General features: G+C 41.5%; 1 protein-coding gene across 1 annotated transcript in view; it reads left to right on the forward strand.

The window, feature by feature from the left end:
* Window positions 1-1,696: 1,696 nt before the first annotated feature.
* The window catches only part of NAA15 (N-alpha-acetyltransferase 15, NatA auxiliary subunit), a 778,287-nt gene continuing 756,854 nt past the window's right edge, over window positions 1,697-23,129 (forward strand). Inside the window, exon 1 of the mRNA XM_086962172.1 lies at window positions 1,697-1,957. Within this exon, the coding sequence (XP_086818298.1) occupies window positions 1,904-1,957 (54 nt within the window). The 5' untranslated portion in view covers window positions 1,697-1,903. The remainder of the gene's footprint in view (window positions 1,958-23,129) is intronic.

The following is a 23,129-nucleotide window of genomic DNA, read 5'->3' on the forward strand; positions in this document are numbered from 1 at the left end:
ATGATGCTCTAGCTGAATCGCTCGCTATTATACTGATTTTGGCTCCTTGTTTGCCTTAGCGAGCGTAGTATGTTTAAGGCTGTAATGTTCATCACCTGGTTCTGATTACATTGCGGGGTGCGTCCCCCCCCCATCTCTTCTTAATTCTATTCTATGGTATGACGCCATCGATAGTGCAGCCACTACTGCTTCTTCATAAACGAAAAAATGAAACCTTTGATATCCTTTACTTAATGGCACATGCAAATCATAAGCTATGCTTGTCTCGTTGTTATTACGCGGTCGTATACATTTGCATGCCACCTGAATCTATATCCTGAGTTTGCGGCCGGCCCCTGTGGTTGTAGGCCTGCACTTGTAATGCTTTGATAATTCAATAAAGGTTTAAAAAAAAAAAAAGTGTGGTAGAGGTCAACGATGAATCCTTGAAGGTACAGGCGAGAATTAAAGAACATCAGTTCAAATCCAAAGCCTACCATGACAAAATCTATAGAGCAATAAGCCAAGACATAACAAAAGGTGACTGGGTCATTGTAAAAAAAAAAACTGTTAAAGTTCAAAAAGGTGAATCCAAGTACACAAACCCCTCAGAAGTAATGGAAGCAACTCATAGCTCTGTCCTTTTGGACAAGTTAGGATTGAGAAGTAAAAGTGATGTTGCCAAACTCAAACCTGGTCAGCGAGAACTTATTGCAGAGTCCATGAGTAACAATTCAGAATCTGAAAATGATTATTTATGGATGCCTGTTGACTCATATGAGCAGGTTAGCAAAGGAACACCTACTAATCTCTGTACCTCAGCTCCTATGCAGGGTAAAATGTCTGTAGGTTTGAATTTTCCATCACCTGTTCAATTGCCAGTTACAGATGTTCAGGACTCTGAAGGGCAGTAAGATACAGATAATTTACAAGTAACCAATACCCCACGCTCTGGATATTATGTACCCATAAAAACTGTTGGTTCTGTTCCTAATGTATGTGAAGGCACATGCACTAGTTCTGGTAGAGTTTCACGCATACATTCCAAGTATAAGGAATATGTTATGTTTTAACCTTCATATTAATTGTTACTGTTCGGAAAGGGAGATGTTGTACCTCTATGGTCTTCATAAAGTATTCAATCACCCTTGTTTGTGCAACACAACATTCACACTTGCTGGTTCTATTGTGACACGCAATGGAGCCCTCTGTTTGTATATAGGTGACGTCATCGAATGCCTGACATTCTTTCCCTGTCAACTGCTCAACTGGCAGTCGCGCCCCTTGCCGGCTGTTGGTTGGCCTTTTGGTAATTTAATAAATACATTTTAATACAATTTAAAACTTTCGGAGTTTTATTCATAACCCTCCGAAACTTCCTTCTTCATCACTTCAGTTGGCAGTTTGTAATCCGAGCATATCTAACAGGCTTCCTTTATTTATCTCACAAATATACACACACATTCCAGTAAAGGCATTATTTGTTTCTGGTTGGAGTAGTCGAGACAACACGCTGTGCCACCGAAAAGACCTCCAGCAAAAAATGACATGTAGCAGGGCAACAGAAAGTACAGCATATACAAGTTAACTGTTCCCATACAAAACGCCGGAAACCCTTAGACGGTCAACTGCTAACGATCATACGCACACCACACCAGCTCTCCTTGTACGCGCTTCTAAGGAAGCTATTTTACGTTCCCAGGCTTCCATGAACACCGGCGCCGCAGAGTGACGCGGGGTCAGCGAGCATGCGCGTTGTGGCTTGCTGTGACCCGGGAGGGGAAGCTAGGGGTGTCGGCCATTTTGGTTCTTGCTGTCTCTCTGTTTAGCGAGCACGTGAAGCGCAGCCAGCGGCCTCGGGAGCTCAGCGAGGCGGGCAGAGGCTGGAGCCACACGGGCCCAAGGGGGAAGTGGAGTCGCAGAGATGCCGAGCGTTAATCTGCCGCCCAAGGAGAACGCGCTGTTTAAGCGCATACTGGTGAGAACCCTGGGCTGGGGTCACTGTGGTGTTTGCGGATACCGGGATTTTTGTGATTGTAACCTGTTCATACCCTATAATAAACACTATGCCTAACCATACTGATTACGGACATCATTATTTCTTCTTCGGCTGAAGCAATAGGGATTTAGTAGGGAGGAATTGCGAGTTTATGTCGCTGTCCTAATTCTAGGACTTTTCACTCCAACCTGAGACTTGACAGTTTTCAGGTGTGCACCAGGACCCCGGTACATCACTATCTATGCTTTTATTGTGTACCTCATGATCTGCCCTTTAGTGTTACATATCTTCTTTTGTCATCTGTGTATCATGTTCGGTGCCACTTTGGGACTCAGTATGTTTCCCTTCCGCAGTGTACTATAATAGTTATTCTTTCCGAATTGCTGAGCAAGCCCAGGGTGGGGCATGGCGCCCCACCCTGGCAGCAATTTGCCAGCAGCTCACTCGTGGCCGTGTCACTGACGTTAGCGCTGTCCTTTATTCCACGAACTATTTTGCGCTGAATGTGGTTGTTTGCCAGGATTAAGTCTGCATCCTATGACAGGTCTGACTTTTCCGCTTGAACCTTGCCTACCGCTTGTGCTTATGACCTGCAGACTTTTAAAACGTAACTTTTTGTACTAGGTTTATTTTCTCTTGTTGTAGTGCTTGCAGTAAGGACCCTCAACTATTCGAACTATCTGGTCACTGAGTGGTGGTTAGTCCACACGTGATATAAAAGGATATGGAACTAAACCGTAGTCATTCAGAATGTAGTACGCGGATTGCATACATGCCACTTAAGTAGCAGGTCTAAAAAAAACATAATTTTACTAGGCCTGTAGGTCTAGTAACTTGAATAATCTACTCCACATAACTGAAATGTACTTGACCCAGAAACTCGTCTCATTAGGTCATCCTAAGCAAATGTTTCATTTTGCAGAGTCCCCCTTTTTCCATCACATATGAGAGCATCTTCCAATATGTAAATTAGCATTCCTGCTGTACAAAACAGCTTGTTTGATTTAATAGACTGTGTTTGCTCCATGCGCAATAAGAATCTAGCCTACATATAGGGTATGCATGACCCACGACTTGCCTCTTAGTTCACTAATAGCATTGCCATCAGGGCAGGAATCTTTTTCAGTTCATCTTGAAATACTCACTTAAAAATATATATTACTGAAGCATGAGGTGGTAGTGCACTGCCATTTACATACAGCACATTTCCCATTGAAATGGGCAAAAATGGTCCCACCAGCATGCTGTTTTACTTATAAAACTATATAGTGTATAAACAATATATGGAAATTGTCAGCAAACATATTTATCATGTGCACATCACTAAGTGAGTGTTATGATTTGTTTTCATCTTATTAAAATAGATTTTTAATCACTCAGAATTACAAAACAAGGGCATTCATTACTACTGAAATCTGTTATGAAATGTTTGTACAGTTCTCTTTTTAGCTATGTGTGCGTTAGAATAAAACATGACATCCTACAGCCTTTCATTTTACACTTTTTGTGCAGCACGTTTGTCAAACAGTGCACTTTAAAACATCCTTCAACTTTGCAATCAGAGAAAGAAAAGTAATTGTAGATTAAATTGACTTTTAACCTCTGGCTCTGAGCACAGAATAAATGGGACAAGATAAAGACAAGATTTAAGGGCATCTTTAATGCTCCTTTACTTTGTGAGTGAATAGAACACCTGTTTGTCAGCTTGCCAGAAGGGTCGAGTAGGCCGTAAATATAGCTTGCCCTGATAAAGTCTGGTTCGCCATAAGTAGTGAGCAAGAGATTTGTCGAGGCCTGAGCAGGACCTATAATTTTCTCATATAAGTCATAAGATTATGAACACTTATAAAATTCTACTGCAAAATATCCTCTAGTAGTCCTCAAATGCTGTAAACAATATCTCCTTTAAAGGAAGACAGTATACCTTAATTCATTGTTCCACGTGTTGTCATGTGCCAACATTAAGAAACACATACATCTGTAATGCTAGAAGGTTTAGACATGGCAAGCGTGCAATGGTTTATTTTTTTGCCATTGTATACAATTCGCACAAATATTTGAATAAAATATAAACCTATAGACTCAAAGGTGTCCCAGCAGCACAGGCACACCAGACCTGGCACTAAAGTGCACTCCTTGTCAGGCAGCTGTGCACAATGACATTGCTATCATTCACAGACCAAGAGAGCCATTGGATGAAGTGGCCTGCCACTGTGATGTACGCTCTGACATGTGTAACCAAAATTTAATTCACTCATGAACAGACTAATGGGCGAAAAGGTATGTCCAGATTAAAAAAAATAACAAAAGCATGCTCAAAAACGTTTTAAAGTGAAATGTTTCATTATCAGGCAAAGAGAATTTGTATGAGTTCATGCACACAAAAATACAATACAGAAACAAAAGATTGTATGCATGTGGGTATTAATGTCAGAATGTGATCATTGGACTCTAAGCTTCTGTGAAGTCTAGTAGCGGAAACGTATGCAGGCTTGTATCTGTGTTCAAGGGGAAAGTCTGGACCTTAGAGAGAATTACAGCGAAGGCCACATTGGAGTCAAGCAAAATGAATTTGAATACTTTGTAATGTTGAACCAAATTATTTAATTGCTTATGATAAGAGGAAGCTTTGCATTTTTTTGGGTCATATCCCTACTGATCCTGAGATGCTGATCCAGTGGAAGCTGTCATTTTCATGGTGGAACAGAAGGTGTAGTTGGATTTCATTTTACTCTATGTTGGTGTTCCCCCTGTCAAATTCTGTTTTACCGCTGTAGTACGTTAGAAAATAAATGGATTTAGGGGAGACAGTACACAGAGGATGCGCAATGACCAGTGTACTTTCTGAATAACTTAAAATCTGCTATTTTGATCTAAATCATTAGTTCGACTGCTTTAAAGAACATTGCAGTCTGAAAAATCTATCTATAGATAGTTGTACATCTTTGTGGTTTATATTGCATACATCTTATTCCTAGCAGTGTTGAATTAAAGAACAGAGTGAGTTAAGATGCACATGTTGTCTTGACTTTCATTTTGACAGACAACTTGACTTAAGGGGTTGTAGACCATCTCTATATGGTCGAATTCTGTTCCAGATCACATAAATGTTGTTCCTGTAGGAGGAGTTGGTGCATAGTGTTCAGAAAATGGTGACATTTGATAACTTTTTTGGGGGGACTGAGAAGTTGTTTGCTTTTGTCGTAAAATTCTAATTGAGGAAGCATATTTCATTTCTGTACTTTGTGGTCTGGTAAGTGTCTCCTTTAAAACTGCAGTGTGGTTGAAGGATTGAGACAAGGTTTTTGTCAAATGAGTGTAAAGAAACTATGAATCTATGATGTGTTGAAGTCTTTCATGTGGGCAAATGCAGGTGACAGTCCTTAAGGTGATATGGGCTTTGTCTCTTCCCTTATTTGTAAAGAATAGCTCACCATGGTATGCACATTTTAGTAATTATTTTTTTAACTGTTGATTTGCTCTTTAATTGAAATTCTCATTATCTTTGCCTCGAAAAATCCAACATACCACAGGAGCCCTCATTATGAGTGGCCCTTAAACATACGAACCCTGCAAATCCCCTTGGTTGCACAGGGTTTGTAATTATGATTTGCAGCTTTTTGACACCTGGTAATTATAGACTCCTAGAATTGAATTTCCAGCGGTCAAACATACCAGAAACTAACATCTTAACAAGCATTGGAAATGCAATAGGTCTCGCACCATTAGAGTTAGTGCTTTTAGAATTGTTTATGGGTTTTTTTGTAAATGTTTAGCATTTTTGTTTCCTGTAGCCAATGCTAAAGTATTACAAATAAAAAAAGCCATAAACATTTCGAAAAGCTCTAACTGAAATGGTCTGAGAACTATTGCACTGTGTGAGGGTGAGTGAGGGTGAGGGGTTGAGGGTGGGTGAGTGAGGGTGAGTGAGGGTGAGGGGTTGAGGTTGAGGGTGAGTTGTTGAGGGTGAGGGTGAGTGAGGGTGAGTGAGGTGTTGAGGGTGAGTGAGGGTGAGGGGTTTTGGGTGAGTGAGGGTGAGGGGGAGTAGTTGAGGCTGAGTGAGGGTGAGTGAGAGTGAGGGTGAGTGAGAGTGAGGGTGAGGGTGAGGGGTTGAGGGTGAGGGGTTGAGGGTGAGGGGTTGAGGGTGAGGGGTTGAGGGTGAGGGGTTGAGGGTGAGGGGTTGAGGGTGAGGGGTTGAGGGTGAGGGGTTGAGGGTGAGTGAGGGTTAGGGTGAGTGAGGGTGAGTGAGGGGTTGAGGGTGAGTGAGGGTGAGAGGGTTAGGGTGAGTGAGGGTGAGAGGGTTGAGGGTGAGTGAGGATGAGGGGTTGAGGGTGGGCGAGTGAGGGGTTGAGGGTGAGGGGTTGAGGGTGAGTGAGTGAGGGGTTGAGGGTGAGTGAGGGTGAGGGGTTGAGGGTGAGTGAGGTTGAGGGTGGTTGAGTGAGGATGAGTGAGAGTGAGGGTGAGTGAGGGGGTGAGGGGGTTGAGGGTGAGGGGGTTGAGGGTGAGGGGGTTGAGGGTGAGGGGGTTGAGGGTGAGGGGGTTGAGGGTGAGGGGGTTGAGGGTGAGGGGTTGAGGGTGAGGGGTTGAGGGTGAGTGAGGATGAGTGAGGGTGAGTGAGGGGGTTGAGGGTGAGGGGGTTGAGGGGGTTGAGGGTGAGGGGGTTGAGGGTGAGGGGTTGAGGGTGAGTGAGGGGTTGAGGGTGAGTGAGGGGTTGAGGGTGAGTGAGGGTGAGGGGTTGAGGGTGAGTGAGGATGAGTGAGAGTGAGGATGAGTGAGAGTGAGGATGAGTGAGAGTGAGGATGAGTGAGAGTGAGGATGAGTGAGAGTGAGGATGAGTGAGAGTGAGGATGAGTGAGAGTGAGGATGAGTGAGAGTGAGGATGAGTGAGAGTGAGGATGAGTGAGAGTGAGGATGAGTGAGAGTGAGGGTGAGTGAGAGTGAGGGTGAGTGAGAGTGAGGGTGAGTGAGAGTGAGGGTGAGTGAGAGTGAGGGTGAGTGAGAGTGAGGGTGAGTGAGGATGAGCCAGGTTGGTGTAAAATGTTTTGCAGATAAATGTCAAAGTGATAAATATGATGTGCACAAGTTATTTTGTTCTGTGTCGGGAAACTGGAAAAGAAACTGTGCAACCATAAGATGCAACACAATTAGAGAATTACTCCCGAGTCAGCATTCCGTTCTAAAAGAGGAGAGTAGGGTCAAAATGTCGCCTCTCACACCAGTCTTTCATTCTGCAAAAAACAAATTGAGTAAAGCAGATGGTTCTTTTCGTTAAAAATCCCAAATGTTAATCGTGACATTGGTGGTGAACATACCATACTTTGAAAGAGGAACTCTAGCAAGATGTGCTACATTGAAATTGTAGCTCTGTATTGGAGTACTTGATGTCACAGTCCCTATATACAGAAAAGCGTAACGCGGGGGAAATGTGTTCATGGCACCGGTCCTAACTAGTCTGTCAGATGCGGTCAATCAGTCAGGGCTTCGAGCTCCGCTGTGCACTCGACACCCAGGGCCACAGGTTTATTGGCATGTATTATTTATACATTGCTATTTCAATTTACCCATATTTATTTTGTGAATAAAATCGGCATGCAACAGGTTTATTTACACATTCATTTAATGTACAAATATACCCGTGCGCATGGAAGCCTGAAGGGTTTCGGCTGTAAGAAACCATACCTTATAATCACTCATGTGCAATACACCTGGATAAACAGTCAGCATTGTACTAAAGAACATACATGCCCATCAACAGTTTAAAGCTTAATTACGAAAGCTCGTTATTTATTTAATCTCGCCTTCCTATATTCTGCGTAGGTACCGGCCTCACACTTTATTACGGTCTATTTCTGTCTTTTTGTCCCTATTTAAACTTCTAGACAGACAGAACTTGATGGCTTTTTGTGTACACGTTCAGAAAAAAAACTGGAAGCCTTATATATTTTCAACGACGTGCTCAATTTTAAACGTCAATTATTTAACTTCGAATATTCTTGTTTGACTTCAAGTGTCAGTAATGTGCACCTCGACAACAACTACAATTTTTGGAAAAAGTAAAAATGCCACTACGCATGTACCGCAATCGGATTTTAATAGATTTGTTTATAAAGCCATCGTCAACATAGTGATGTCGCATTTTTATTATGCTATTCGTTTCTTTTCAATTGCAGATTATAGCACAACACAGTTTTGAGCACTTGGCTAGATCACCAATTACGGATGCATGCCTAAATAAATATGAACATAAACTAAGTAAAACAGGCAATGCAAGTTAGGGTTACCAACCGTCCTCAGGTGACCCGGTTGAAGAACTTAAGCCTGGCCATAACGTCTCCAGACAAGCAATAGAATTAGCTTGGACTGCACTTGTGTGTGTCTGACCACGACTTGAACTTTTTAGAGCGTGTGTCTATAAACAGAGCTATATAACAACCACCCTCCTGCTGCACTCGTGGTCTTTCCTTTGACAAACCCATCGCATAACTGCAATCACGAAATGTAAACTAAATTTGCATATTGGAGGTTTGTTTAAAAAAGAGTAAACAGAAGCCTGACCCAGGAGGGGGGAGGAGGGAGGAGAAATGCGTCTCGGCCGGAGCAGGGGGCGGAGCAGGGAGAGCGGGCTTCACACGGCCGGCCGGTCGTGAAACTGAAAGCATGGCCGGCCGTGAAAGCCTTTGATGCCGCAGGGGGTGGAGCGGCACCAGCTGGGAGAGTAGGCAAGGCAGGCGGCTGGGGGCATGTGCACGCGCATTTAAGCTCAATGCGCATGCGCATTGAGCTTAAATTTCTCGTGCACTGCAAGGAATCGCCACGATTCCTTGCAAGTTGGGGATAAAGAGTGGATAAGCCACCATAGACTCGCAAGCTCGATGCGCATGCGCATCGACAGGCGAGACCTAAAAATGGCAGGCAATTATCGAGACCTGGGGATTTTGGTGTGTAAGGCACGAAATCTGCATGTTTTTCCCCATAGTAAGGCTACAAAATCAGCATGTTTTTCTCCATAATTGAGGACTGTTTTTAATATATGCTATTTATTACTCTTGATTTATTTCAACACCTGCAAAATTTGATTTGATCAGGTGCGATGAATCTTATCAAATACCAGTCAATTTGTAATGATGGCCATAATAACCGGTCAGTCTTCAATATTTCGCTTATCAAGAATAAGCGCCAACATCACATTGTTTTTGGTGATTCATTCTTTTTTTGTTTTCAACAAAATTTTTTTTTTCTTATAAAGAAGTATCAACATTCATATAATGCAGTGTTACTGCTTTCCTCTCATTCTTGTTCAAATAATACTCCAAACAGTATTTATACTTGCACTACTTGGAACCTCAGATGTATCCCATAACAAACATAAAATCAATCTATTGCGAAGAAGAAAATGTAACAGTTAAATTGTGAGTGAAAGGTGAAGCTTGGACTAATCGTTTAGTTAACAGAGTTTGCAGTAATAAAATAGCTTAATATGCCATTGTAGGCTGACCTGCCGTTTAACATCCAAACTAATGAACATTTATAGTACTCACCTTGAAAGTGACTAATTAGGAGTTTTTAATGTAACCATTTTTAAATCGTGATGTCATTTAGACGAATCCTCAGTGAGTGTTTATCTTGGACAACATTCCTGTTAAAATCTTTGTTTCCATCACACTTCATGATTATAAAAAAATGCTTTCCTAACTGCTGATATATTTTTACAGTTCATTTACAAGCTATTTAAATGTTGTTCTTGTACCCCAACACAATAGACAGTTCGTGTTACAAAATACTCTTAACTTTTAATAGGGAAGTTTGTTGGCCAGATGATGGATCCTACAGATTTTTGGGGATGTGCTACTGTCAGGAATAAAGCTGGAGTAGACTGGGTGGATACGTTCCAGCAGTATAAGAGAATCTTTTTGGTAGTGTTTTAGCTAGCATCTTTAATCTAAGTTTAACATATATAATGCAATGGTGACCGTTCTCAAGGATTCCTCACTGGTGTATTGCCTAATTTGTGGTGAGTGGTAATTAGGGCTCCAGATTTTATGGTATTTATTTTTAGGCCATTTCCGTCTGTATTTATCAATATTTATTTTTGGGCCATTTTATCTGTATTTATCCGTATTTATTTTGTGTTTTGCTTATAAATGTAGTTGTAAAACTGTACATTTCTACATCTATTTAAATGATGAACTCACACTCATACTTTGATGTCTGTTGTGTTTTAGCCATTTAAGCAGTCAGATATTCCATAACAATACATCCACTACTAAATACTAGCATTATACCATAAATGTATGTTGACATATGCCGTGTTTTAAAGAAATTACATCCTGTTTTATTAATTTCCCATTCTGTCCATCTTCTCAGCTGCTGGGATTCATGAAAGACAGCACGGAGAGTCACTTAAAAGAAGCACAATTTCTAGTATTTATCCACTTTTAAAAATAAATGCAGACAGAAAACGCATTCTTTTCTGTCTGTATTTATCAGTAAATACGGAAAACAGGGAGCCTTAGTGGTAATACACCCTCATTCTTTGACGCCTGGCAAATTTCTGGTAATCTATGTGGTGGCAGTTTGTTTAATTGCAATCAAATTCCTGATGTGCAAATGCAATCACTGACATACCTGCACACCCACTTTTCACTGAAAAAGCTAAAGGTTTAAATGATGTTCTAGTTAGGTGAAAATGCCAGTTTAAATGCAACTTTTTAAACAAAAAGTTACTGAAATTCACCAGTTCTAGTTACCAGGAATAACTGTAACACATGCTTCGCCATGCAGTGTTGTCATTAATTGTCATTTCAGATGTTGTCAGTGATGTCATCAATGGGATCCCACAAGGTACAGGAGGTCATACTACCTCAACTCTGCCCCCTTATACCTTTTTTAGGTCGAGCCTAGCGCAGCGCGCATGCGCTGCTCTAGAAAATGACCTCTTGTAATCACTTCAGCAAACTTGTGCATGTGGCTAAAAAAAGCCACACGCACGAGTTTGCTGAAAAGGTGCATGTCCCGCCTTCTCTCAGTACGTTGACTCCCCTGGCCTAGGGGTATCCGGAGCAAGCAGTAGCGTGGCCGGGTTCCACCTGCATTCCTTACATTCCTGGAAGTGCGCGCGCCCACCACTCATTTATATATTGCTTTGGAAAAGCTGCGAACATGAATGTGGTGAATCCTATTTTTCATACATTTATTCAGTAGTTTAAGAAGTGTGCTTTTGTACATTTCTCAGGAGTTTAATGGAGAGGACATATAATTAATTCTTAATCAGAGTTGTAGACGGTTCTTTGTCCACAGTGGTCTTTGTTGCATCTTTAATTAACCTAGCGGTTGATGGATTAACATAAGCATAGCATAGTTTGGAAATGTTTAGAACAATCCAAGTTAAAGGAGGAGCACACTCACAGAGAGGAGTACATAATGTATACACTTGATGAGGAGCAGTGACGTCACACCTATATAATGATAGTGTGGCAGATTCCTCGAGTAGCGTTGATTGGCTGCTGGTGCTCAATATTATCGCAGTGTTGTGTTTAGCTGCGAGGCCACGTGATCCATGATTTACCAATGGATGACAGGAGTACTTTGTGAGAATAATGAGGCGTGAGTCATCGCTTGTTGCATGTGGCCAGTGATGCTGCACTATTACGTGACTGGGATGACTTCTTTGAAATGTGTGCATAAACCACAGTGTCCAGCTACGTGCCTAGGCCTCTTAAATGAGTGTCCGCTTCTCTCTCTGGCATGGTTCCCATTAAAAACATCTATCAAAAGAGGCAATCGGAAATACCTCTAAAAGCTCACGTGCCCCCCTGCGGGACTAGTTAACAGCCTGGAACTGACTGCTCATTAGAACATAAGCATTTTCAATGCTATAGTTATCGCTTTTTGCGAGAGTTTGAGATATTGGCATTGTAAATGACAGTGCCTTTTAAGACATAAATACAAAGTAAGACGGTGTCGGTGGATCTTGTGTGTGTGTGTGTAGTGAATTAGATAAATTGGCTGCTTTAACAGAGAAAGATGATCCACCCTTGGTTTTTGACAATATTGAGGCAGCGAGCCATTCTTGAGCGTATGTTTTTGTGTTGTATTTGTTGATTTTCTTCTTGATGAAGTTGTTCTTTGCCATGTATAACTTTGTGTATGATACAACGCAGCTTGAAGATGGAACTCCTGGCTACTGCTAACCAGTGTAGGGCCCTCAAAGCAATGGAGATGTGTGCTTGTGGCTTTACATGTAGGAGGAGTCTAGTGGCAGCCTTCTGAATTCTCTAATCATATATATATATATATATATATATCAGGAGGGAAGGTATCGAGCAGTCAGCGGTGTCCCGCGCGGTCACAGCGGTGGTGTCTTTATACTAATTAAAGTGCTAAATACATTGCTGTGTAAAAATGGAATTTTCGATGGAGACCGGGAAAAAGCGGCAGACGATTTGTTTGGTAATTTACCTACAGTGGAAGCAAACCAAGGGGCAATATCGGAAAAAGAAGACCAAAATCCAAACCTTAGAAATGTGCTAAAACAACTAGAAAAACACCATAGGAGCGAGGTCACTAAATGGTGGGAGGCCAAATCGTTTGAAAAATATCATGCAGCAGACCGTATACCCCGTGGACTTCATATAATGCTAGCACCCAGCTTCGAAAAGCCTAACCCAATGCTATTGAAAGAATGGGCAGAATCAAATCTGGATGCATCTATGCGCCTAGTATGTCTTTTGATAAAATATGCACGGGTGGACAGAGAAGCTGATCTTAGGGAAATTAAAAGACTGCAAGAAGAAGTTAATACCCTTACTGACACTAATAATAGCGACACTGTAGACAAACTCTTAAAGGAAATGCACGGAAGGAAAATGAAATTGGAAGACACTATCAAAAAAAGAAAAGTGTGGAAATTTGCCAGGGACAAGAACGATTATGACAGGGGTCAGGTGTTCACATTTGCGAGAAAGTACGATCAGGTGAAACAGCAAAAATTGAATAAAATGGCCCCTGCTGCACAAGGTGGTGGTGAGAAGACAAATCGGGCAACTACATCAACAGCCTTACCAGAGTTCCAATCCTGAAGGAAGTCTGATCTCCAGCGATGAAGATTCAGACAGAGGAAGTACAGGACAAGCAAGTGAATTGTTGGGCCCTCTATCTTACGCGGAGGAACTAGAATACATCATGGAACAAAGAATCCAGTCCCAAAGACCGCGTTATCAACAAAAATCAAACCCACGAACACTGAAAGGAACAGGAGCCGCCGCCAACGCAGGAAATGCAACAAGAGGACGCGCTAACTGGCAGCAGAGAAGACGCAATTGGAAGAAATAAAAGAGAACACCAATGTAGACCGGACCATTGTCAATCTCACGAACCTAGAACTCAATGAAGCTGAAAAACAACTATTAGCATTGGGTTTAAGTTATTACCCCAAAAGCAATTTTAACTTCATTAAAACAAGGGTAGATGTCTACAAATTCATAAGAAAACTGAAATTGAGTAAATATTTTGCAATCAAAAACCCTGGCGTGGTAGAACCACGGGTGGTAGCGCAAAAATCAAGCGTATCAACAACTATTGCAGTTAAAGAAATCCCCCCCTATTGCGGACATTGTATAATTTGGGAATGGAGGAATCGGAAGACAGTACCCCCAGCACACGAGTTATTGGAAGAAGAAAATATCCAGATGATGGCGGAGGTCATAGCTCATTTAAAGCACCATCCACCTTCGTCCCAGTAATGCCAAGGGACGCAATAAACGTTTTCCACGAAAGGGTTATTGACGAATTAAAAATACTCCACAAAAAATCGGGCACAACCAAATTAAAAAGCAAGGATAAAGACAAAAGATACTTTCAACTTATGAACAAACTGAAGAACAATGACTCTGTAGTCATCAGCAAAGCGGACAAAGGAGGAAATATTGTCCTATGGGATAAAAGGGTATATAGAGATGAAGCATTTAGGCATCTAAATGATGAGGAATGCTATGAAACCTCAAATGGTGCAGCCGCCCATAAAGTGAATAAGGAGTCTAAAAAAGATTTGAATAAATGGGTAAGAGAGGGGTTAATTACAAAGGATGAGAATAAGTTTTAATTGAATGCTCACCAAACATTACCCACCTTTATCTCATCCCAAAAGTACATAAAGGGATTGACCCTCTACAAGGACGACCGATAATTTCTGCCATTAACCCTTTCCGTGCGGTCGCGATTCCCCTGGTGTGCTGTAAACAACACGAACAGGGGCAGGCCGTGACGAACCCCAGCCGTCATCAGCACACGAGCACTGTAGTGCAAGACGGCTGGGGTTCGTCATCAGCATGGAAGGGGCTAATAATACCTTTGAAAAGACATCGAAATATGTAGACTTTTTCCTACAGGACTTTGTCATAGGTCTGCCCTCATATATACAGGACTCCCGTGACTTTTTAGTTAAACTAAAGGAAGTGCACTGGGAAAATGATTACTTGTTGACATTGGATATCAAATCTCTTTATACAAGTATCAAGCACAATGATGGCCTAGCGGTAGTAGAACATTATTTGAAACTGCGCAATGCCGAATTTTATAGCCATAACAAAATGTTATTGAAAATGATTCATTGGTGCCTCCACATTAACATGTTCCTTTTTGACGGAAAAGTATATAGACAAAAACAAGGTGTAGCTATGGGGGCATGCTTCTCCCCCAGCTTTGCATGTTTACATGTAGGCTGGTGGGAGGAGCATGTCCTGAAGGGGGAACATAAAGCTATTTATGATAGACATGTTATACAAATGTGGAGGTATATTGACGACATTTTTATCGTCTGGAAGGGTACAGAATTGGAAGCAGAGACATTTGTTGATACTATCAATGCAAATACACTCAATCTGGAATTTACACACCATATAGATTCCACTTCCATCAGCTTACTTGATATTTTGGTTTCTATTAGGGCAAATGCCATTGAAACCAGCCTTTTTCAAAAACCTACAGCAGGTAATACCCTACTCCACGCAAGTAGCTTTCACCCGCACCACACCATAGCAAGTTTACCTTACGGTGAATTTCTAAGAATTAAGAGAGCCTGTAGCACAGGTGCTGTCTATGAGGATGCAATATCAATAGCAAAACAGAGGCTATTAGAGGTTATAGTGAGAAAAATCTAAAAAAAAGCCCTATACAAGGCCAACATGGTGGATAGAAGCACATTATTAGAGAAGAAACAAGACGCTATCACCCAAGTAGATACTCTTCCATCTAACGAGATTAATTATAAGGAAAGTTCAGGTAAATTCTGTAGATTCATATCCACCTACAGCAGGCAGTCACAAAGCATTAGAAAAATAATGAATAGAGAATGGCCTATAGTGATGACAGACAGCGTTCTTAATGAAATCTATGTGCATAAACCCAACTTTACTTTCCGGAAAGCTCATTCTATGAGATCGGATTTAGTCAAAACCTGCCCAGAAGTATTCAATAAAGCAAACTGGTTTCCCCCTTGGAATGGCTTTTTCAAATGCAGCTCATGTCGGGCTTGCAAATTTGGCATTAATACCGCAGAGTACACCAATGCATTTTTCAGAACGTCCAATTAAGATAAAAGGACAATTTACGTGTACAACTGAATATGCGGTGTACATTTTAACCTGTACATGCGGATTAAAATATGTTGGGAGTACGAAGCTACCAGGACAAGCAAGAATATTACAACATCTAAGGGCTGCAGTAAATTCTGACCCTACGTACCCGGTAGCTAGACATGTCAAAACAGAACATGGGAACAACTTGAACGTGCTCAGATACTTTGTCATTGATAGCGTTCCGAGTACCAAAAGGGGAGGTGACAGAGAAAAGCAACTTCGTCGCCTAGAATCCAGTTACATAATAAACTTGGATACTAAAAGCCTGCGGGGCCTTAACATCTGTGAAGACCTGTACCATTTCTTGTAAAGAGTGAACAAACTATATATCACTTTATAATAAGTCATTACACAACAAAATTCACATTCAAATAGGATAGTGAAGTAAAGAAATCACAGCCTGTTATATCAATTTTAAGCAGTATAGATTTGTAATAAGGCTTTTAATCTGGATTTTATATTCACTAAATGTTTTTGTATCTATTTTTTTTTTAATGCAAAGTACCAGGTTGTTGGAAACTGTGTAAAGAATGGATGGGTTAAACACAACAGTATAATATATTGCAAAGTATAGACAGATGAAAAGTCCCTATGTAAGTTAAGTTTTGACTAGAATTTCTATCCCAAGAAATGTAGGAAGCAGAAAAAGTGAACTAAATTGTGATATAAGAGAAACCATAAGTTGAGGTTTATTAGAGGAACATAGAGCCATGAACTGGTAGTTCGGATGTCATAAGTTGAATGAAGTATTTGTACAGATATTAACCGAGTCAATGAAATCATTCGTCTGCCCAATATCCCTGATTCCCTCCCTTTTATGTAAATATATTTATTGTATTCAGTGTATGATAGTTGCTAAACTCCCAGCTGGGAGATCAACTTTTTGCACTATGTGAAATAGTATTCACTGGTAGCACTTTAGAAATCGCACTTTGCACAGGATAGGGTGAGCGCCATTTGTTTGATTTTAAACATAGCAATGAAATACTAAAAGGATAATAATGCATCTTAGTTTTAACAAGAAGGAAATCACACATATGCGTATTTGCACAGGAAATAAAGTCTAATTTTACCATAAGCTTGATATTTATATAAGTTGATATATATAAATGTATCTATTGTGTGACTTGTTTACAAATTAATGTACAGATTGGAATAATGAAAGAGTACTTTCTATATGGAAGTCTGTTTTCTACCAAGATACGTTCTCAAAATTGATGTAAAAAACGTAGAATTTAGTTTGTGTTTACTATATGGTTGCGACCAATTACTGGTGAGTTTATAGTTTAAATATGTGGAGGGTTTTTTGCACAAATTACTAGCGAGCAAGGCGACCGGGATCGCCGAAACGCGTTTGGTTTTCATCACAGCAATGCACTAGAAAATAAATAAAGAAATTTACCATCGGCTGCTGACTGAAACAAGGTGTCCGTTTCTCTCATTCGTGATGAGCGCCGGAGATACGGCGTGGAGAGTGGATTTCTGATATATATATATATATATACTACTATTATAAAGAGAGAGCTGAAACCTTTGAGGCCGGTAAACTCAAGAAGTACAGCACCAATCACAACACCCAATACAGCATTGTAAAGGGGAGATGCAGCAGATGGACATAGGCTATACAGCTGGCCACCATTTACATTACGAAGGTCAAACAACCCTAGGGGTTAAGTAGTCCCGTGTGGGTGTGTCAAAGTACACTTGGGCGTGTCAAACTACACTACATTATTCCTTTGGGGGCGTGCAGCGTTGTCAGAGGGGCGTGGCACAAAAGCGTTGTCATAGGGGCGTGCCACAAATAAAACAAAAAGTGGCCGCGTACTTCAGTAGCGCGCCTTTCAGAAACAATGTGCGTGCCCATTCACGCTCCACCTTTGCGTCTCACACGTCCGTCTACAAACTCCAAGCTGCGCCGCATTCACGCCCATTGCCATTCAGGCGCCATTAATCCTATATAGTGCGGCACAACCTTTGTGGCCGTCAGAGGGGGCTGCACCAAATAAAAATAAAAAGGGGCACAGCTTTTGCCACCAACGTGCGCGCACATTCACGCTCCGCCTTGGCGTTCTGATCACTTCTCACATGGCAATATCAAAACACCAACGGGCGCTGCATTGACGGACCTTGCCATACTGCCTACAAAATTTCACTAACAAAACAAAACTTTACTCCTTTATGCACGTAAGATTTGTCAGAAGTGGCTGCAGGAAAAAAAAGGGGCACACAAACGCGCCATTCACTCACCGTGACATTCACGCTCCAGCGGACAATGAAGGCAGGCAGCGTACCACACGATCAAAGCCACTTCACAATTAAAATTTAGTCTGGGGCTCAGGTGGGGCCTCAAACCAGCCCTCGCAAGGATCACGCCGGGCACGGTCAGCGTACACACATTAACGTCAAAGGCAACCCGCTTGGGAATTATATAACCAACACACTCCACAACACACACAAGCTGCAAAACGTAAAGCTGAGGACGCACACATAACGAAGGACATGCAAATACGGGACAGCTAAGGAGGCACATAGTAACAGCGTTCTTCATAACAGTGCATGCACAACCGGACAAAGTAGATCCAAAAACATTACAAACTGACCTTAGCTTAAATGAAGATGTAAAACACCACGTGGAAGATCAATGTTCAAATGAGCATAACATTCCTCTTGCATTTTGTCATACTTGCGTAATGCTGCATAGCTGACAATTTGCTTTACTATTACAAACATTACACACATAACATTTCATACCCGGACAACGTCGGGACGGGCTGCTAGTAGTTGATAAAGGTGAGCTGTGATGCACTCTAACGTAATCCAGTTTAAATAGGACAAGCAACAAGAGATCGGGCGCCATTGTGAGCGATTCCTAGGTGCGTGAAGATGCAGCACAGTGTTTTCATTGTGAGAAAGGTTGATTTGGCTACTTTACCCACTCGTACCTCCTTTGATTTTTTTTTTTTTTTTTTTTTTTTTTTTTTTTTTGGGTGGTGGTAGGTTTTCCAGGCTCAACAGATGAGTATTCCAGTTTCGGAGGAATTCGGTTTGAGGTGGCTCCATGTCATCCATTGGTCAACGGCCCGGAGGCAATTTGGATTTTCCAATATCATTTGGGTTTCCCAATTTCAGAAGTAGTTGTCATGTGCGTAGTTATAGCAGGTGAAGTCACAGCCAATGATTAGATCTGCTAATGATTTCTTATATGTTAAGATGATTGATGGGCTACAGCTTTAATGCTGTATAGTTTAGAAGAGAATTCTGGCTTCCTAAAGTCTTTTAATTAGTGTCGTGATTCACTGTGCCAAAGGTTGTTGAAAGGTCCAAGAGAAGAAAGGCAGCACCCCCATTCTGGTCTACTGTATTTGTAAGGTAATCCCAGATGGAGATTAGGGCCTGTTCTGTGCCTCTTCTAGGATGGAATTATATTCAATGAATTATGACATCTCGGCTAAAACTGCCCTTTCTATAAGTTTGCCCAGGAATGGTTTGTTTGCTATGCGTCTGTAATTATCGGGGTCTTGATTATCAGTTTAGTGTTTTAGATGTTGCTTTCACTGCAAAGTAACAAATCCCACAAAGCCTTTGCTAACCTCTTTAGTAGTTTTAATTTGCTAGACTCTTGGAGGCTGCAAAACCCTATGGGTAAAGAGTACACATTTTATTCTCCACACCACGATTCCTACACTCGAATTGACTATCTGTTCATCACGAGTAACGCCACCTCTAGGATCGAAGAGACGTCGATAGAGCCCAGAGTAAAATCAGACCATGCCTGCATATCTCTTTCCATTTCCAACGTTTAACCGACCAATCGTCATTCCATATGGAGACTAAATGATGGAGTGTTGGATAAGGAGAAGGATAGGAAACTCAGAGACTGCAATCCAATCTTACCTAGAGCATAATAAGAGGGGCGACATTTCTGACCTGACTCGTTGGGAAGCTCTGAAAAGCACTATTAGGGGTGTAATCATTAAAATCAGATCAGCCGCTAACAAGGAATACAACAAGGCCTTTGACGAGTTAGAAAAGGAGATCTCAGCCCTAGAAAGTAAGCACCGGGCTTCTAGAGATTAATTAGTACTGAATAAACTGGCTAATAAGAAATACGAATATAATAAAATAATAAGCAAAGGAGCAGGTGTTTGGATAAACAGACAAAAAAGCTTCAAGCTATGCAAATCGAATAAGGCGGGTAAGAGTTTAGCTGCATACTTAAAATTTAAAGTGCAAAAGAACACGATAAATAACATACAAGACCATAATGGCATCACATACTCTGATCCAGAGAAGATTGCGGAAATCTTCAAAGACTTTTATAACGCCTTATACTCTAAAAATAAAGATGTAGATAATGCTAAAATTCAGGAGTATCTTAACGAGTGTGACTTACCCAATCTTTCTGACACGAAGCGAGCGGAACTCAATAGCTCAATCACCACCCTGGAAATTGAAAAGTCAATCAAATCTCTAAAATGTGGAAAGGCAGCAGGCCCTGACTGGTTCAGTGCAAAATTTTACAAGTGTTTCCCCTCTCTTATCTCGGCCGCTTCTACACTTGTTTAACGAATTTAATGAAACTTGGAAAGTCTCAGGTACACTGTCTGAAGCCATCATTGCAGTACTACCCAAGGAGGGGAAAGGCCCAACACTGCCCAAAAATTACAGACCAATTTCCCTTATCAATAAAGACTGTAAACTTATTGCTATGATCCTGGCTAACAGTCTTCAAAAGATCCTGCCCAAACCTATTCACCCCTCTCAGGTTGTTTTTTTTAAAGAACAGACTTTCCAGTAACAACACCAGGCTCTTAGCTCATGTTCTGGAAAAGGCTAAACTGGCCATATCTCCAACGGTAGCGATAACACTTGATGCCGAAAAGGCCTTCGATAAAGTTGATTGGGTGTACCTAGAAGCAGTGCTGAATAAGTTTGGGCTTGGAGGAAATTTCACGAGGATGGTAATGTCGTTGTATTTTAGCCCTTCGACTAGGGTCAGAGCGGGTGGCTCTTTCTCATCATCCTTCCAGCTACACCAAGGAACCAGGCAGGGCTGCCCCCTATCTCCCTCATTATTTTTACTCACAGTTGAACCTTTCTTAGTCCACATCAGGAACAATGTCCGTATATCAGGAGTCCACTTTAACGATTGCACGGTGAAACTTACTGCTTACGCAGATGACGTTTTAGTGGTCTTGGAAGAGGCAGAGGAGGCCATCTCAGCTCTCATGTCTTCAATTGAAAGTTTTTCTCGGGTGTCCGGGTACAAACTAAACAAAGATAAAAGTGAAGTAAAGCTCCTGAATAATCTAGGGAAGAAAAAGATCTTAGGGGGTTCCGGCCTGACATGGCAACCAAAATGCTTTAAATGTCCGGGTCTGGATTTTTACAAGGATTTAATCTCTACCCTCCACACCAACGAAAATCTAATCTTTAAAAAAATTTCAAAACTTTTAGATGGGTGGTCACCTAAATATCTTCCATGGTGGGGCAGAGCTGAGAAGCTGAAAATGATGGTGACTCCTTTAATCAACTACCTTGCTAACATGTTGCCGATGACTTTCTCCTCTCAATTCTTGAACAAGATTGATAAGCTATTTAATACTTTCCTTTGGCAGGGGAAAAAACCCAGAATATCTCTGACTAAGCTACAGCTATCTAAAGAAAAAGGCGGTCTGGGTCTCCCTAACTTCAGGAATTATCAGACAGCATTTTTGTGCAAACAAGGAGCCAGCTGGCTGACTGTAAATCCGGACTAAACACCAATCTGGCTAGATATAGAGATGCCCTCCTCACCATGGATCTTTCACATCTGCCTCACTCTCGATATATTATTCTCAATACTAGACGTGCTCTCCTGAGACTAGATCAGCTCCAAAAATCAAGATTAAACAAATCTAATCTAGTCTCTTTGTGGCGGAATCCCTCGCTGAAGCTGGAAGGTAGCATGCTTTACTGGGAACCTTGGTCTCGGAAGGGCATAAACTTAGTAAAGGACCTCTATGCAGGTCCCCATCCAATACTTTTTTCAACTCTTTAGGCCAACACAATTTAACCCCCATGGATTTCTACGACTTCCTGAAGTTGAAAGCTCTCATTTCAGCACGCACTATGAAGCCCTATGACCCATGGCTAACATCTCAGATATCACGAATCACGAAAGCAAGTTGTATTGTTTCAAGAATTTATAAAATCCTTCTACCCCTTCCTAGAAAATCGCACAGACAAAATAGGGTTAAATGGGAATCGGAACACAACTCCACCAATCTCAGGTTTGATTGGGATAAAATAAATAGCGCATCCTTTTCGAATAAGATTTCCCCTATCCTGTCTCAAACTAAATATGATACTCAACAGGTCATACTGGACACCTGAAAAGCTCTTTAAACTATGTTTAAGAGAAAATCCGACATGCTGGAACTGTAACTCTTATGTCGGAGATCTTGCCCACATGCTCTCCACTTGTTCCTCCTTGCAACTGTATTGGGATAACATTTATAAATGTATAGAACACATTTAAATTATTTTTTTTTCTCTCATAAACATAAAAACAATGATTCCATTTAAATAAACCATATTGGGCTTGCCGCCGTGAGGGCAAAACAAATGACAAAAAAATTAGACAAATAGTGACACATTAAGAAAAACAAATCACGATCATGGCAGTACCTCATCCCCTTTCCCGGAACCTCCCCGCCCCCCCTCCCCTCTAATCCGAGTCAGTCACTATCCAGCTGCGGAGGGTCATAAATGAATCTTCTATACTCGTTCCAAGCCCCCCAAATCCTGGCCCACTTCCGTGGGCATTTTCGATTCAAGTACACCGCTTTCTCTGCTACCATGGCATAGTCCAGATCCGCGCACCAGTCCCTGAGCTTTGGTACCGGGGGGATCCCCACGCCTTAGCCATGTTTCGTTTGGCATACATAATACCTAGCGTGGCCCAATCTTGCATGGGGTGACTCAAGTCGTTGGGCTCCCAAATGTTAAGCAGGCAACAACGCCGCTCTGGAACCAGTGTCACCTTTGCCTCTTGTGATATGGTACGCATGACCCTGGCCCAGTATCCAGCAATTAATGTGCAGTCCCAAATGGTATGGAACAGGGGTCTCCAACCTTTTCTGTAGTGAGAGCTAATTCTGCTCAAGGAAAGTCCTGCTGAGCTCCTACCATATTTTATCACTATCAAATGCTGATGATATGTATTAACATTACACTATGACCACCCTAAGCACAATTATCAGTAGTAACCACCCAAAAATTCCAGGTGACGTTATCAGCAGAATGCTAGGAAAACGTTTATCAATATTAAATGCTTGTAATCAAGTAAAATTCAAATCATCACACGAAGTGCCACAAAAGGTATTACCATAGCAGTAAGTCTCCCCAACTCAGATTTAAAGTAGATAAACATGTTTCATGTGGCAGACCCATAGGCCAACGCTGCAGCTTCCACATGCCTCAACATCCTCCACATACTCAGCAAGACCTTCAAATGGACCCACCCCCCTAATCAA

Source organism: Lissotriton vulgaris, chromosome 3_1, assembly GCF_964263255.1.
Source record: "Lissotriton vulgaris chromosome 3_1, aLisVul1.2, whole genome shotgun sequence".
In the NCBI taxonomy this organism is placed as follows: Eukaryota; Metazoa; Chordata; class Amphibia; order Caudata; family Salamandridae; genus Lissotriton; species Lissotriton vulgaris.